General features: G+C 37.3%; 1 protein-coding gene across 4 annotated transcripts in view; it reads left to right on the forward strand.

The window, feature by feature from the left end:
- VMP1 (vacuole membrane protein 1) overlaps positions 1-14,970 on the forward strand; it is a 128,696-nt gene that overhangs the window by 99,356 nt on the left and 14,370 nt on the right. For all 4 annotated transcript variants that reach the window (XM_019980793.2, XM_019980794.2, XM_019980795.2 and 1 more), the window contains 2 exons: positions 1,511-1,627; positions 8,521-8,582. In XM_019980793.2, coding sequence (XP_019836352.1) covers positions 1,511-1,627; positions 8,521-8,582 — 179 coding nt within the window. The remainder of the gene's footprint in view (positions 1-1,510; positions 1,628-8,520; positions 8,583-14,970) is intronic.

The raw sequence follows: 14,970 nt of genomic DNA on the forward strand, positions 1-14,970 counted from the left end.
AAATACAAGTATCTTTGATTTATTGAAGCAAAAAATATTTATTCTTTGGCATTCACCTATGCCTTTGTCTTCCCTGCTAAAATTCCACTTTCTATGCTAGCCAATCTTCTTTATTTTTGACTAGGAAGAGTCAATTTTTAACATAAATTAATAGATCTGACCCTCTAGGAAATTAATATATATATTAAAGTATTAAAAGTATATATACTTTATTTAAGGTGAGGTAAGTAAAGAGTAAGGTAAGGAGAAGTTTATTAATTAGTAATTTTTTTGTTAACATTTAAACTAAGATAAACAAAGCTAGCTGAGGGAAAATCTCAAAGCTACATAATAGTTCTTTTTATTCTAATCTGCCTTTCTGTGTATTAGGTTAACAGTTGAAAAAAAGTAAATAACATGCCTTTGTAAAAACAAACAGTGATTATTCTCTTCTGAGAGTATCCAACATACAACTTCTAATTTTTATCCACTCTGATTTGCATATCTTGTATACTTTAATTTCCATTTCAGTTTGAGGTAGAGCCTGATAATAAAGGGAATCTATTAAAATTTTAAATCATAGAGTTGTGAGAGTCATATGAGGAAATAAAAGAAATGACGGTTGTAAGGATGTGGAAGTGATACAATTATTAAATGGTTGTAAGACATGAAATTACAGAAAGCATTTAAATTTGGATAAGAAAAATTATATTATTGAATTTGAGTATTATTAATAAAAGAATACTTGAATTCTGAGTTAGTTATGGCATTGTTTTTAAAAGAACATACGTGACAAATATCTTTTAAACAACTGGGCTTTTCTTTGGAAGTACAAACATGAAATTATATAAATTAATTAGCTTATAAATGGTTCCACCAACAGACTCAAGGACAAGAGTACTTCTTTGGCAGAAGAATGGATGAAGTACTCAAAAACAGCTTGTGGTTTCTTTGCATTTTTGCATGAAATTGTCTTTTAGCATTCTTGAAATGTGGGAATATTCAGGAAAAGTATTTGTTGTGAATCACTTCTTTGTCTGGGACTGAGTATTCACAACATCTGTATCTGTGCTCTTGTGTTTCCACACTTGATTTTTTCCTAGAATAAATCACATGGCCCTGTGGCCTTGGACGGTCATAAAGTAAAATACAAATAATTAATTTTTTTATGTTGAAAAATGAAAGCACATCCCACCTGTAAATTTATTTGTGAATTTACAAGAACGTTTTCTATAGAGTAGAGCACTTTCCAGATAATCTTATTTCAAGCCAAAGATTTTAGGACCCTAATAACTACTGAAATAATCTTGAGGCTTTTTCTTCATTTATACCTCACTGCTGTCAAATGGTCAAGTATCTACCGAATGGGATTAAATTCCAGACAGTCTAGCACTGATCAGGGAATCCATACCTCTCTTTGCAGTGGTAGACAAGGATTAATGCATAATTCCACACACCTATAGGTAGTAAAATTAAACTGTTTTTTGGATTATATATGGATGTTTCATTTTATTTTTTCTTTTTTGAATAGATTCCAAATCCTTTGTTTGATCTGGCTGGAATAACATGTGGACACTTTCTTGTACCTTTTTGGACTTTCTTTGGTGCAACCCTGATTGGAAAAGCAATAATTAAAATGCATATCCAGGTAATTATACCCTTTGACTCCCTGCTCAATGATGATGAACCCATTAAAAGGCACTGAAAACATATTCCCCTTGCTCTTTCCAAGACAAATTGTTAGGATTTTGAGTTCTGCTCCTTAGTGGATTGGTATTCAGACACAGAACATCACTGAAGATTACTGGGGGCAGTTTTCCCTTCTTCTGTTGGAAAATTATTCCTCCTTGTTTTCTTTCTTTCCTTCTTTTGTCCCTTCCTTTCTCTGTATCGTTATTTCACTTTTGCCTTTTGAAACTTTTAACCCAAGACTTTTACCAAACAAAAACTGATCATGAGCTGAGGAAGTATTCTCTTTCATTAATTCTACTTTTCTTTCACATATTCTATATATAACACTTCCTCTCAAGGCACCGATATCCTTTACAAAATACCAGCCAGGTGTTAGTGTGGAGAATGGAGAAGAAAGTGGGCCCTGAGGAGGCGAAGAGATGTGGGTTTTGGTTAGAGAAGTGAGAATCTGCTAGTCTCAAAGCCACTCTTAACATAATCTTTAGGATAAGGATGTGGGGGAGGTGTGGGGTTGGAGGCAGTGTGAGTGTGTGTGTGTACTAGAGCAGAGAAAAGAGACCAAGGACTTAAATGAGAGGAAATGAATATATGCTTCTAAGACTTTGATATGAGTTGATAGGAGTAGTATAAAAGGCAAATCCTACTGGAATAAAATAGAGTTAACATGCAAAAGATTGTCTTAATTAATGAGGCTTGCAAGGAAGCATTCACCAGAGGAAAGGCAAAAACAGTGAGTAATGTCTTCAACCCTGGTCTGATTCCATAATAATTGAAAGGACGTCTATCCCCCAAGTTTCTACTCACCACCTCTCTACCTCCAGTTCTTAGACGAATAAAAAGGAAGACTTGAGGGACTTCGCTGGTGGTCCAATGGTTAAGAACCTGCCTGGCCATGCAGGGGGAGCAGGTTCAGTCCCTGGTCAGGGGCCAAGGGAGCCTACACACTGCAGCTAGAGAGTTTGTGCACCACGAAGAAGACCCCATGTGCCAAGCTAAGACCCGAGGCAGCCAGATAGATAAATAAGTTTGTTTTTTTTTTTTAAAGGAAAACTTTAGCTGCTTCTGCCTGCCCAGTTTCTAATATTAGATTTTGGTGTTTAGGATGAGTTTATTGAGCTTGTCTTCTAATCCTGCCATGATAATCACTTGAAATTTCAAGACTTTATTGTTATTCTCCTTCAAGGAATATAGTTTCTCCTACTTATATTAAGTAAGTGTGTTGTTCAAGACGATGGGTTTTTAAATACTGGAATGCTAGTTATTTGGTAAAGATTTAAAACACTGTAATAGGATTTTTCTAATAATAAAATCATTTCACTTTTTGAAGTCCTTTGAGAGTGTTAATACTTAAGGAACAATAACAGATTCTTTTCATTCCCTTTATAATAGCAACTTCTCTAGGAATCCATAAACTTTATATATTCTGCTTTATGAATTATACTGACTTTCTATAAAATACAGTAAAATATATTATGCTAAAAGTACCCTATAGTTATAGAGTTTTTAACATTCTCAGTTTTTTTTCAAGTTATGATAATAATGCTTAATTTTTTAATTTAGTGCTTCACACTCTAAAGTACTTAATGTATGCCATCTGATTTAATTCTTATAATCCTGGGATAGAGAAATTACTACTCCCATTTTGTAATTATCAAACTTAGAGAAGGAAGTAGGTGCCTAAAAGAGTAAGTAACAGCTGGAATTTGAACCTGAGTCTTTCGGCTTCAACTTCATTGTTCTTTCCACTCTTTTGCATTGCCTTACTGTAATTTATTTATATGATCTCAAAAACTGAAATGTTTAAGGCCTGTTATTTGTCAGGATCTATGCCAAGCAGTTTGCATTGGTTATCTCAGAACAATCCTGTGATGTGGTTATTATCCACATTTCATAGATCGGAGGGCCTAGAATTCAAACCAAACTCTAAAGTCAAAGCTCATTCATTCCCTGTATCTGTGTGGAAGCAAAGAAAGAAGGCTAAAATCCATCTGTGTTTCTGAAAGGAAAAAAATCTGAGTTCCTTCACTAAACTGAGACCACGGGATATGTTTGTTGTGTTCCGTTGTATCAGAGAGACATACTTTCTAAAGGCATGTCACTTGATGTGCATCCAGATGTAGCTCAGGGCCACAAACATTTCTCATTCCTTGGGTAAGCAGTATTAGTGAGTAATATAAACATTACAAGTATTTCTAAAACAATAGGGCAGACACACTACACACAGACTTTTCTGTAATTTGATAGTAAACTCTTCTGGTCCTCTTCTCTTTTTTCCTCAGTTTAAACTAGACAACTTCCCTTGATATATGTTGTTACTTTTATTTATATCTTGCTGTCTGTTAAACATCCCCTAAAAGAAATCAACCCACCTAATAATGTTAATTAAGGATTTCTCTTTCTACTGGACAAGTTCAATTCCTGTGCCTGTATACAGTCCCTTAGAAATATTTCTGTTCTCCTAAATGATGAACAAAGGAAGAAGTCAACATGCTTATATAATATTTCATGTACCATATAATTTACTTACCATGTGTATTCTTTATTGCCTCTCAACTTTCTCCCTACCACCAAATGCACACATACTGAAATATAAGCTCCGTGAGGACAGTTTTTTGTTTCTTGGCTCTCCAAGGTATTCTAGTGCCTAGAATAGCATCTGGCATGTAGTTAGCACTCAGTAAATATTTAATATATGATTCAGCCTGTGATTCTTCTTTCCAGAATCTGGAGGAATCTTCTTTTGCAGATGTATAGTTTCTTCTTTGTTCTGTTGGTGCCATTAGTTCCCTACACTCATATCTTTTTTTTTTCCTACTCTACCCTTATTTTCTTTGTACACATGGTTGATTGGGCTCTTTGGGGATCTGTGCCTTTTTTTTATTATTTGGTAGAATCCCCATTCAGATGATTCTGAGACATATGTTCTTAAATGTTCTGAGACATATGTTCTTAAGTGTCTTGCCTAGCACAGTGAATTTTCAAACTGTTATATATAAAAAGAAAGTCTTGTTTTGTTTTTAAGAAATGAAATTGTGCAATTATCCTGGCATTGGCTTATTTTGAATGTTAGGAAATGATGGTAGGGAAAACACGTGGTATAGTCACTGAGAGGCAAATCATTAGCTCTGTTTTTTAGTAAAAGATCTATAGCTCTGAGTAACTGGCTTTTAGTATGGATACTTAGAAGAGTCCTATATATTAATGCTTTTCTCATAAATGATCTATACTAATTGTCTTATTAGCTTCATAATCTTCATACACCATTCGTGTAGGATTGTTTATAAATCATCATCCATCTTGTAACTGTTTGATATCTATATGTGCTTACTTTTTTCATAAGATAAGAAATATCTTTTTCACATTAATAGATACCTAAGTGAAGTGAAAGTTGCTCAGTTGTGTGCGACTCTTTGTGACCCTTGGACTATATAGTCCGGAATTCTCCAGGCCAGAATACTGGAGTGGGTAGCTCTTCCCTTCTCTAGGGGATCTTCCTAACCCAGGGATCAAACCCAGGTCTCCTACATTGCAGGAGGATTCTTTACCAATTGAGCCACCAGAGAAACCCAATAGATACCAGTAGATACCTACTGCTACTGCTAAGTCACTTCAGTCGTGTCTAACTCTGTGCAACCCCATAGGCAGCAGCCCACCAGGCTCCCGCGTCCCTGGGATTCTCCAGGCAGGAACACTGGAGTGGGTTGCCATTTCCTTCTCCAATGCGTGAAAGTGAAAAGTGGAAGTGAAGTAGCTCAGTCATGTCTGACTTTTCTCGACCCTATGGACTGCAGCCTACCAGGCTCCCCTGCCCATGGGATTCTCTAGGCAAGAGTACTGGAGTGGGGTGCCATTGCCTTCTCCGATAGATACCTAAACAAATACCAAAAAGGACTATGAACTTATTTTTCTAGCCTTATTTCTTTCTCACATGTCCAACTGTGCAACTGTCAGTGTCTTTGTTAACCCTAGGACATTGATTAAGAAAATATCATTGCCTGATTAATCTTCTACTGAAATAACAAGCTTTAGTCTGAATTAACCACTTTGGTGAGATGCGCAGTGGATGGCTAACACGATGTTATTTAATTTCACTTCCCTCCCATTTAGTCGTATAGGCTATAGTTATTATTTAATGCACAGTAACAAAGCACTGGAGAGTTTGTTTTTAGGAATTAAAAGAATTTAGAATTACTCATATTTATTCAGAGAATTGGACTTTCCAGGTGATTCAGTGGTAGAGGACCCACCTGCCAATGCAGGAGATGTGGGTTTGATCTCTGGCTCAGGAAGATCCCCTGGAGAAGGAAATGGCAACCTACTCTAGTAGTCCTACCTGGGATATCCCATGGACAGAGCAGCCTGGCCGGCTACAGTTCATGGGGTAGCAAAAGAGTCAGACATCACTTAGTGACTAAACCTCAACAACAATTCAGAGAATTATTATCAGTCCTTTAAAGCTAAATTTTAATATCATTTTCAGAATCTCAAATTAGTTGTACTTATGTGACCTTTTCTTTCTTTCTGTGAACTTCTGTAATACACTGTTTTTACTGCTGAGGCCTTTACAGTTTATCCTTATACGTATTATTTTTTGTACTTAATCGTCTTTATACTGTACATCGGAAAACTCGTAAATTTCTTCAGCATATTAAAGAAGTATTCTTCCCATCTTTGTGTTCCATAAAAGTCTTATTAATGCTTACATTATCCATAGTAAGTACTTTTTGTAATATATGCTGAGTTGAAAATACTTGCTACCTGTAAGCCTAAAGGCATCTTTCTTTATGAGTTAAGTAAGGAATCAGTATCTTAATTAATGAAGAATACCTTAGTAACACCAAACAGAAAATTCCCCAGATCTGATGAAGATTCCCCAAAACTTGTTGATATCTCTGCTTGTACCCTCAGCCTGAAAATCCAAGCTTATTCAGGATCTGAGAATGAAACTTTCAGTGATACTTTTTAAAAAACAATTGGCATATAATTGCTTTACAGTGTTTGTTAGTTTCTGGTGTACAGCAGTGAGAATCAGCCTTAAGAATACAGGTATCCCCTCCCTCTTGAGCCTCCTTCCCACCCACCTCCCTGCCCCACTCCTCTAGGTCGTCACAGAGCGTAGAGCCGAGCTCGCTGTGCTGTGCAGCAGCCTCCCCCTAGCTATCTGTGTTACACGCGGTAGTGTGTACACGTCAGTGCTACTCTCCCAGTTCATCCCGCCCGCTCCTGTCTCTTCTCTACATCTGTCTCTATTACCGTGCTGCAGATATGTTCATCAGTACCATTTTTCTGGATACCATAGATGTGCATTAACATACTGTATTTGTTGGCTGAGTAATAATCCATCGTATATATGTACCACATCCTCTTTATCCATTCATCTGTTGATGGACATTTAGGTTGATTCCGTGTCCTGGCTGTTGTAAATAGTGCTGCAGTGAGCACTGGGCTACATGTGTCTCTTTGAATTATGGTTTTCTCAGTTTATATGCCCTGTAGTGGGATTACTGGGTCACTTGGTAGTTTTTAGTTTTTTAAGAAACCTCTATACTGTTCTCCATAGTGATTGTATTAATTTACATTTCCACCAATAGTGCAAGAGGGTTCCCTTTTCTCTACATCCTCTCCAGCATTTATTGTTTGTAGATTTTTTTTACGGTGGCCATTGTGACAGGTGTGAAGTGATACCTCATTGTAGTTCGATTTGCATTTCTCTAATAATGAGCTGTGTTGAGCATCTTTTCAGGTATTTGTTGGTCATCTGTATGTCTTCTTTGGAGAAATGTTTGTTTAGGTCTCCCGCCCATTTTTTTATTGGGTTGTTTGTGGTTTTGATATTGAGCTACATGAGCTTGTATATTTTGGAGATTAATCCTTTGTCAGTTGCTTCCTTTGCAAATATTTTCTCCCATTCTGAGAGCTGTCCTTTCGTCTTGTTTATGGTTTCCTTTGCTGTGCAAGAGCTTTTTAGGTTCAATTAGGTCCCATTTGTTTAATTTTGTTTTCATTACCATAGGAGGTCAAGAAGGATCTTGCTGCCATTTATGTCAGAGTGTTCTGCCTGTTTTCCTCTAAGAGTTTTAGTATCTGGCCTTACATTTAGCTCTTTAATCCACTTTTAGTTTTTTTTTTGAATGGTATTAGGGAGTGTTCTAATTTCATCCTTTTACCTGTAGCTGTCCAGTCTTCCCAGCACTGTTTATTGAAGAAGCTCTGTTGTCCATTGTATATTCTTTCTTCTTTTTAAGGACAAGGTGACCTTGTGTGAGGTTTATCTCTGGTCTTCCTGTCCTCTTCCATTGATCTATATTTCTGTTTTTGTCGCAGTACCATACCGTCTTGATTACTGTATCTTTGCAGTGTAGTCTGAAGTCAGGGAGCTTGATTTGTCTAGCTCTTTTTCTTTCTCAAGATTGCTTTGACTATTCAAATTCTTTTGTAAAAACTGTCCATAAAGGATATGGAAGATCCTCTGGATTAGATTTAGCCCAGACACCTGTCATCAAACTGATCAACTTTAATTTCAGTGATGGAGGCCATACGGGAACCCATGACCTCAGTTGTATACTCCATTCTAAAACACGTAGAACATGTGGATCATGCACCCAGCCTTGGGTTTCGTGACTCATATTTTTCCCTCAGACATGGTCATGTATCCTGGCAAGATGAGAACTGTGCTTAAGGAAAAACATCTTTCAAATACAAAGTAGGTAGCATTTGTCAGATGGTGTTTGGTTTTGTTTTTTAAGAGCTTTTTAAATTGCAGTTAGCACTGTTGTCAGAATTATGAGTTTATATTGGTTTTTTTGATAATAAGAGAAATCTTTATTTTGACTGGCATTTTCTTTACAGAAACTCTTCGTGATCGTAGCATTCAGCAAACATATAGTGGAGCAGATGGTGGCTTTCATTGGGTGAGTAACCTTTAAGGGCTAATGCTCTCATCATGGTTTGAATGAGAGGACAGGTGTGAAAAGGAATTCTTGTATACAATTTTTGTGATAGCTCTTTATTCTTGGAGTAGGAAAAATATTTTGCCCCATTATTAGTTAAATTGAAGGTAAACCTCTTACAGTAGGGAGTGATGAAGCTCAGATTATCCTTGTTTAATTCTGAGCCAAACATGTATCAAGTCATATAATTCTTGATTTAAAAGAAGCTTTGCAGTTTGAGACTTGCCTCTCCAAAGAAATACAAAATTCTCTTTAGTACAAGACATGTGTATATCGTTAAGAGTTTAACGGTGCTTTGGTACAATGCTATGACTTTCAGCCAAAATTGGATGCCAGATACACAGTTGTATTTCATTTGTATATAATCCTACATAAAATATTAACATTTCATTAAGTAAGGCTTGATAAGATACCAAAATATGTGTTATGAATCTATTACTTCATTAGAAAAAAATTAGGCCGTTTTAAAAGGCTATCCGAAGCTTTTATTTGTATGTCTAAATGAGTAACAGCAGTTTTAACATATGCTTTAAATGACAGTGTCACAAACTTTTGGACTTGACTTTGATAAAACAGTATGGAAAGGACTGTTTGGTTAATCAAATTAATGTCAACTTGAATGTGAATCCTGCCAGATAGTAAATGAGCCCTTTTTTTTCAGTATATGATTTTTTTTTTAATTCAGTGTTTGTGAGTGAGAGGTTTTCTTTTCATTTAATAGCATAAATGTCCTATGGTGGGTTAGTGGGAAAGTGTTAAATTGTGTTTAAAATGTGTAAATTGAAGTGTCCTTTATGTAGTTTAACACAAATCTTTATCCTAAAACCTTTTATTAAAAAAAACTTTTATGAAAAATTTTGCTCTTGAAAACTTGCCACTTGATAGTGAGTTCATAAATACTAGTTTTATTATTCTTTGGACCGTTCATTGTATATTACTTACTCTTTTCTGTGTATGGTATGTTCTATGATAAAAGAGTTGTTAAAATTTTCTGCTTAGGTATTAATATAGTAATTGAGGAAAAACATATTCTTGAGAATATACTCAGTGGAGTCAACCATTGATTTTACAACCTACTCTTCTGATTAGGAATATAGATTATGTTTTGTAAATTAAATTTTAATTACTCCAGTTTTTTGTTGCCTGAATTCTTACTTAAAAAGTGGTTTTTAAGTCACAATATGTCACATTCAAAAAGAAAGAAGGAATATTCTTGTCCCTTTTTTGAAATATGAAGGTGACATTTCATCCTTTTAGATTATTGTGCCACCTTGAGAGAATTCTGAAGAACGTACAGGACTACCACACCAACCCACACGCAGGAACGACTGTGCATGCAGCACAGAACATTCATTCTTTCTCCTCTTTTCATACTGAACATTTATAGAAGGAACTTCTCCAGCTACTTCTACATCCTCACCACTAGTACCTTGTGTTTCCCCACCCTTTAGAGTTTCTAAGAAGTTACGTTAGCTACCTATCTCAAACACACACAGCCAGTTTCATTTCCTTCCAGTCTATCTGCCATACTGCAGTTAGTAACCTTTTAAAAATCATGTCTGACCTTGTCACCACCACTGTCTTCACTCTCTGGTTCTTCCTTTTCTTGAAAGCCTTCATTTTTTTTCCCCTTCATTTTTTTCAAAAAAATTTTTAGTTGAAGTACAGTTGATTGACATTGTATTTTCCATTATGGTTTATCACAGGATATTCATATAGTTCCTTGTTGTTTTTCCCCTTCATTCTTAAGGTAAAGCTAAAACTCCTTACCATGGTCTCTGTAGCCCTGAATGATCTATCCCCTGTAGTTTTCTCTGCTTGAGTCTCCCACAACTGGTCTTTGCTCGTGTTTTTCCCTTTGACCTGCTCAGGGTTTCTCAACCTTGACACTATTGACATGTTAGGCCAGATAATTTTTTGTTGTTGGGGACTGCCCTGCGCATTGTAAGGTATTTAGCTGCACCCTTGTCCTCTACTCACTACATGCCACTAGTATCTCCCAGTTGTGACAATCAAAAATGTCCCCAGACATTGTCACATGTTCCCTGACAAGTAGTAAACTGCTGCTGTCACCACCAATCCCTCTGAGAACTACTCGCCCAGAGAATATCCTTTAGACTTCAGCTATTATCTTCACAAAAGCATCTTCCTTGACTGGGTCACAATTACCCTTTTTCCTAGGGGCCTCTTAGCAGTATGTAGTGCACGCACTGACAGTTGCGTTTTTACATTCATGTTTGAAGGGTGTATGGTTACTGTCCTTTTGCAACTACCCTGTAAGCTTCTTAATAGCCGAGGCCATGCTTATTTTTGTCTGCTGTTGTGTCCACAGCACCTGGCATCTTGATTGACACATAGCAGGTTCTTGATAAATATCTGGTGAATAAATGAACACGTGGTGTCCAAATAAAGATCTGGCCAGTAGGAATTATCAAATGATTTGTATAGCCCAGATTCTTCTGTTTCCCCAGCCTTTAGAGTTTCTAAGAAGTTACATTACTTATCTATAATAAATAGCAATATGAGATTTCCCTGGGGACCTAGTGGTTAAGACTGTACTTCCAATGCAGGGGGCACAGATTTGATCCCTGGTCAGGGAACTAAGATCCCATTAAGTGTAGTCAAAAAATAAAGTTACAGTAAATAGCCATAAAAGTATTTTTAAGCTAGACCAACATACTAAAGTAACAATTTCTTATTCCTTATATTTTTCAAAATCAGTAGTCCCTTCCCTTGACTGTCTCCTCTAGCACAGCCCCTAAAAAATAATAATAATTCCAGTGATTCCTCTTAAAGATGATTTTACATAAAGTTATTCTGAGATATTCAAGACCTACTGGAATGGGTGGTAGTTTGGTTTGGTTTTGCATGTATCATATTTTAAAAACTATTTGCAGGACACATGTTGGAATGTCCTGATATCATCATTTCCCCCCCCCCCCAGCACTATCTACAGTGATTATCCATCAACTTGTTTTCCAGATAAAATATTAAGTAGTATAAACAATTAGACCTAGCAGTATAATAATTCTTTATTACCAGATGCTAATGGGTATCTTTTCCATGGGGATGGTCTTGATCCCTGTCTCCTGTACAATGTCACGAACCTCTGTCCATACTTCATCAGGCACTCTGTCTATCAGAGCTAGTCCCTTAAATCTATTTCTCACTTCCACTGTATAATCATAAGGGATCTGATTTAGGTCATACCTGAGTGGTCTAATGGTTTTCCCTACTTTCTTCAATCTAAGTCGAAATTTGGCAATAAAGAGTTCATGATCTGAGCCACAGTCGCTCCCAGTCTTGTTTTTGCTGACTGTATAGAGCATCTCCATCGTTGGCTTCAAAGAATATAATCAATCTGATTTTGGTGTTGACCATCTGGTGATGTGCATATGTAGAGTCTTCTCTTGTGTTGTTGGAAGAGAGTGTTTGCTATGACCAGCGCATTCTCTTGGCAAAACTCTATTAGCTTTTGCCCTGCTTCAAATTCTGAAAGAGATGGGACTACCAGACCACCTGACTTGCCTCTTGAGAAACCTATATGCAGGTCAGGAAGCAACAGTTAGAACTGGACATGGAACAACAGACTGGTTCCAAATAGGAAAAGGAGTATGTCAAGACTGTATATTGTCACCCTGCTTATTTAACTTATATGCAGAGTACATCATGAGAAATGCTGGTCTGGAAGAAGCATGAGCTGGAATGAAGATTGCCAGGAGAAATATCAATAACCTCAGATATGCAGATGGCACCACCGTTATGGCAGAAAGTGAAGAGGAACTAAAAAGCCTCTTGATGAAAGTGAAAGAGGAGAGTGAAAAAGTTGGCTTAAAGCTCAACATTCAGAAAACTAAGATCATGGCATCTGGTCCCATCACTTCATGGGAAAGGGATGGGGAAACAGTGGAAACAGTGTCAGACTTTATTTTCGGGGGCTCCAAAATCACTGCAGATGGTGATTGCAGCCATGAAATTAAAAGACACTTACTCCTTGGAAGGGAAGTTATGACCCACCTAGATAGCATATTAAAAAGTAGAGATATTACTTTGCCAACAAATGTCCGTCTAGTCAAGGCTATGGTTTTTCCAGTGGTCATGTATGGATGTGAGAGCTGGACTGTGAAGAAAGCTGAGCGCCAAAGAATTGATGTTTTTGAACTGTGGTGTTGGAGAAGACTCTTGAGAGTCCCTTGGACTGCAAGGAGATCCAACCAGACCATCCTAAAGGAGACCAGTCCTGGGTGTTCATTGGAAGGACTGACGCTGAGGCTGATACTCCAGTACTTTGGCCACCTCATGTGAAGAGTTGACTCATTGCTGCTGGGAGGGATTGAGGGCAGGAGGAGAAGGGGGCAACAGAGGATGAGATGGCTGGATGGCATCACCGACTCAATGCACATTAGTTTGGGTGAACTCCGGGAGTTGGTGATGGACAGGGAGGCCTGGCGTGCTGCGATTCATGGGGTCGCAAAGAGTCGGACTGAGCGACTGAACTGAACTGAACTGAATGGATATCTTTATCATCTTTGTAATAACTTTTATCTTTTAATTGAATTCTCCACTTAAGCTTGACATGGTTTGTTTTCCTATATTTTGAAGTAGGAAATGCTATACAAGGGTTCAGGTGATAATTAATAAATAATATCCCCAAGCCTCGACTGAAAATTAACTTAAACCAGGAGAATGAATTTTTAGTAGACCTAAATCTCTTATTTTATATCATAATAAATAGCTTAGCAGTTTATTTCAGAAAAGGAAAGGAGACAATTAAAATAATTTTAAAAAAAGGAAAGGAGAACAGATAAATTGATTCCATAGATTCATTGAACTGAACTGAAAATACTGCATGTAATATGCCATAGAAATATTCTCCTTTCTTAGCTCTCCCTCTTGACACTGTTAATATGATAATTGTGTGTGTGTGTGTGTTTGTGTATGGCAAATCATCAAACTAAACTAGTAAAATTTAGAATATAGCACTTTGAAGGATATTTAAAACTTCAGTTCAGTTCAGTCACTCAGTTGTGTACAACTCTTTGCAACCCCGTAGACTGCAGCACGCCAGGCCTCCCTGTCCATCATCCACTCCCAGAGCTTGTTCAAACTCATGTCCCTTTTTCCATTTCTTTTTCTTGGGGATGGCCTTGATCATTGCCTCCTGTACAATGTCACAAATGTCTGTCCATAGCTCTTCAGGCACTCTATCAGATCTAATCCTTTGAATCTATTTGTCACTTGCACTGTGTAATCGTAAGGGATTTGATTTAGGTCATACCTGAATGGTCTAGTGGTTTTCCCCACTTTCTTCAATTTAAGTCTGAATTTGGCAATAAGGAGTTCATGGTCTGAGCCACAGTCAGCTCCCGGTCTTGTTTTTGCTGACTGTATAGAGCTTCTCCTTCTTCGGCTGCAAAGAATATAATCAATCTGATTTCGGTGTTGACTATCTGGTGGTGATGTCCATGTGTAGAGTCTTCTCTTGTGTTGTTGGAAGAGGGTGTTTGCTATGACCAGTGCGTTCACTTGGCAAAACTCTATTAGCCTTTGCCCTGCTTCATTCCGTATTCCAAGGCCAAATTTCCCTGTTACTCCAGTTATTTCTTGACTTCCTGCTTTTGCATTCCAGGCCCCTATAATGAAAAGGACATCTTTTTTGGGTATTAGTTCTAGAAGGTCTTATAGGTCTTCAAAGAACGATTCAACTTCAGCTTCTTCAGCATTACTGGTCAGGGCATAGACTTGGATTACTGTGATATTGAATGCTTTGCCTTGGAAACGAACAGAGATCATTCTGTCATTTTTGAGATTGCATCCAAGTACTGCATTTCGGACTCTTTTGTTGACTACGACTACATTTATTCTAAGGGATTCTTGTCCACAGTAGTAGATATAATGGTCATCTGAGTTAAATTCACCCATTCCAGTCCATTTTAGTTCTCTGATTTGTAAAATGTCGACATTCACTCTTGCCATCACCTGTTTGACCACTTCCAATATGCCTTGATTCAGGGACCTATGCAATATTGCTCTTTACGGCATCAGATTTTACTTCCATCACCATCACCAGTCACATCCACAACTGGGTGTTATTTTTGTTTTGGTTCCGTCTCTTCATTCTTTCTGGAGTTATTTCTCCACTGATCTCCAGTAGCATATTGGGCACCTACCGACCTGGGGAGTTCATTTTTCAGTGTCCTATCTTTTTGCCTTTTCATACTTTTAATGGGGTTCTCAAGGCAAGAATATTGAAGTGGTTTGCCATTCCCTTCTCCAATGGACCATGTTTTGAACCATATTTAAAACTGTTAAGTCACTTCAGTCGTGTCCGACTCTGTGCGACCCCATA

The sequence above is a fragment of the Bos indicus genome, chromosome 19, assembly GCF_029378745.1.
Source record: "Bos indicus isolate NIAB-ARS_2022 breed Sahiwal x Tharparkar chromosome 19, NIAB-ARS_B.indTharparkar_mat_pri_1.0, whole genome shotgun sequence".
Taxonomy (NCBI): domain Eukaryota; kingdom Metazoa; phylum Chordata; class Mammalia; order Artiodactyla; family Bovidae; genus Bos; species Bos indicus.